The 3,047-nt window shown below is 34.1% G+C and overlaps 1 protein-coding gene across 4 annotated transcripts; it reads left to right on the plus strand.

The window, feature by feature from the left end:
- Positions 1-433: 433 nt before the first annotated feature.
- Positions 434-2,652, plus strand: LOC115987394. Of its 4 annotated transcripts, none has more exons than XM_031110923.1 (4): positions 434-468; positions 807-849; positions 2,081-2,305; positions 2,412-2,652. In XM_031110923.1, the coding sequence occupies exons 1-4, from the start codon at positions 452-454 to the stop codon at positions 2,433-2,435; spliced, it is 309 nt and encodes a 102-aa protein (XP_030966783.1). In that variant the 5' UTR covers positions 434-451; the 3' UTR covers positions 2,436-2,652. The 4 variants fall into 4 exon arrangements, with proteins under 4 accessions (XP_030966783.1, XP_030966780.1, XP_030966781.1 ...); XM_031110920.1 differs by having other exon boundaries at positions 2,422-2,652; XM_031110921.1 differs by lacking the exon at positions 434-468 and adding an exon at positions 502-547 and having other exon boundaries at positions 2,422-2,652.
- Positions 2,653-3,047: the final 395 nt, after the last annotated feature.

Below are 3,047 nucleotides of genomic sequence, written 5' to 3' on the forward strand. Positions count from 1 at the left end.
AAAGAGAAAATCCTGTGCACATGAGGTCTCTACTCCATTGTAATATGATAATTTATTTATTTAATTTATGAAAAATAAATTACCTGTCATATTTTCGACTTTTTAATTTTAATAAGAGTTTTTAATTAGTTTCCAATTCCATAGGTCTTAGTTTATTAGTCAATTTAGAAGTCCTAATTTGACTAGTACACTAGGCAAGGAATTCCATTTACATACGAGGTCAATATACTCAAGAGATTCATACTTGATTAGTGAAGGTATTCCATTAACAAATGAGATCAATATACTTTGCTAGTAATACTTTATTAGTGGAATATCACGTGTGTTGATTCATACCTAATGGAATGTTAAAGTGTGTTGAAGTATTGGGTCACATTAGCTTAATGTCTCCCTCTCTTTCTTGCTCTTGCTCTCTTACCCTTTTCATCTTCTTCTTCTTGGTGCCCTGAGCATGTTACTGTTCATAAGGTCCTGGAACATCCACTAATTTCCTTTTCTTTATTCCATATTAGCAAAGAGGGCTTGCGACTTACTGACATGCTTGCTGGTTTGAGTTATTTTTCTTGCCATTTCTTTTTAAAAGAAACTATTTTGTATCTTGTATTTTTTGTCATTGCAGATGCAAATGCTTAGCATGCTCCACCAACTAATAATGTTCATTAATTTGATGTGGGGTGGCCATTATAAGTGCAAGTTTTGCTTTCAGTGGCTTCTCTATAATGTTTTTTATTTGTAATATTCACATATAGATTTGATATTATAACATCTTGGCAGATTTTAAATTAGTTGCACTTTTAATTTTGCAGGTGTGTCTCAATAAATTCATATTTCATATTCAACATGCTTCAGGTTTGTTTCAGCTCCCTGTCTTCTTTGTGATTCATTTCCCCAATGCTCTTTTATTACACTTAGTGCTTTCTTTGCAGAAAATCTTTATATTGATGATGTGTGGTACTACAACCAATGTTTTAAAAACCGTCCCATCCAACCATTATGAGTGGATTTTTTCATACTAGTCACTAAACTGGTACAAACAGCCCTCCAATTCCATTAAAAAAAAGGTCATACCCAATGCACAGAGCTCCCAATTCCATCCCAGTTAAAAGATTAGGCTGAACCACTTTGTTCAAGGTATTTTGGGCTATTTTGGTTCTTCTGGCCAAAATGATTTTAAAACTTAAAAAAGAAAAAGAAAAAAAAGGCCTGAGGTTAAGGTTTGTAGAATGGTGCTTGGGCTTGATGGTTTTCAAAACTTTGGCACCTATGGCTTGGACTAAACATGCTGAATGGTCATGACAATCAGAGCTTCATCTTTGTCTCTTGACAACTACGGCCAGAGACCACCTTTCATGATTTTCAAAAATGATTCTCTCTCTATCTATGAGGCTACACTCATGAAGCTTAAATAGGGTCTTAAATCTCAATGAGAGCTAAGTTCACCCTTTGAGCAGACATTGCAGATTGAAATTGACTATGCTATTAGCTCATCTTGTGTTGGGGTCATGAAGCTCATCTTATGTTGGAAAGACAGAAATGATGGGGGCATGTTTTCCAACGGAAATTCTTAGTGTTTGGTTGAATTCTTGAAAATGCTTCAAAAGACATTTTCAGGCGTTCGGCACAATGTAAAATAAAAAAATTTTCTATTCTTTTACAGGGGAAAAAAAATCACCAAAATATACCTACACGGATGAGACAACTAATGGAGGAAAGACAAGTGTGTGAAATGTGTTGAATGACACTTATAAAAAAAAGAATGTGTTGTGTGAGAATGAGATAAAGATAAGATGTTAGGGAAATCTGAATAACCTATAAGAATGTGACCAATGGCAAGAAATAAAAATAAAGTATGCAAAACTTTAAATACACGGGACACATATACACATACTCATCCACACATATTCGCATACTTACCCACACACATAAATAGCTTGGGTTGTTCACCCTCTCAATAAAACTTTTTCATCATAAAAAAAAAAAAATTCTGAATATATATATATATATTGACTACAACACTTTATCCCTTCTAGTGGGGATCGGATTTTAATTTTTATGAACATGAAGATATATTGCTTGTCAGGAATTTGAACCCCCACTTGATATGAGCCAAGATGTAGATAGTGGTGAAGACTCACTTCGTGAGAATGTCCCAAATGGTCACCTCTTCTTGGGAGACAGGAATGTTCACTCTTGTCAGTTGAACTCGACAATTGGAAGCTTGTGTTTCTCCACATCTGATCAAGGCTGTTCTGTGGAAGGGAGCAATGTGATGTGCAAATCACCCAAATGGGACAATACCAATGAGGTTTCTGCAACTTCTATTTGAACTCAGTAACTTTTTAATACATGAGAATTTAATATATGGTTGGTCCCATATATGTCTTTTTCATTTAGAAGTTTGACCTCTGTAGATAACAACAGGAGATGGAAGCTGAAAGTCATCATGAGCCCATCATTGGGAGGTGTCCTCCAGGCTTCAATTATGATGGAGAAAGAGATAAATGTAGTGGAAATGAGATTACTAATTTGAATGGAAATGTATGTCTTTGTTTTTTTTTTTCCCCATGTTGTTATACACATGTGAACTGTTTTGTGAGTGGTTAGAGTTAGATCTATGTTTCTTGGTTATATAATAAGATTTTGGTGCATCACTCGATTGATTAGATATGTACGATTTAAACCTTCACATAGGGTGAGATGGTAACATCTTTTACTTTTTCATCACTTTCGTTGTTTCCTTTTGACTTGTCTCTTTATTTGTAATTATTTGTGATATAGGTTGTGGACAAAAGCTTAAATGGGCTCAAATACCAATTTTGATTTAGGATCTTAGGAATTCAAAACATTTGATGTCTCTTAACATTTGATTTTTTAAGGGTTTGGGTAGGTTTAGGTAATAAAAAGATTGGATATTAAATTTTTTTTATGGACTTTTGGAGTTTGGTGTAAAACAGTGGATGGAACAAAAAATGAAAGACACGAGGCAACCACACTTTGGTTTTAGAAGACAATTACACCCTCAAAGCTTAAAATAAGCTTTTGAAATT

This window comes from Quercus lobata, chromosome 4 (assembly GCF_001633185.2).
Source record: "Quercus lobata isolate SW786 chromosome 4, ValleyOak3.0 Primary Assembly, whole genome shotgun sequence".
NCBI classification, from domain to species: domain Eukaryota; kingdom Viridiplantae; phylum Streptophyta; class Magnoliopsida; order Fagales; family Fagaceae; genus Quercus; species Quercus lobata.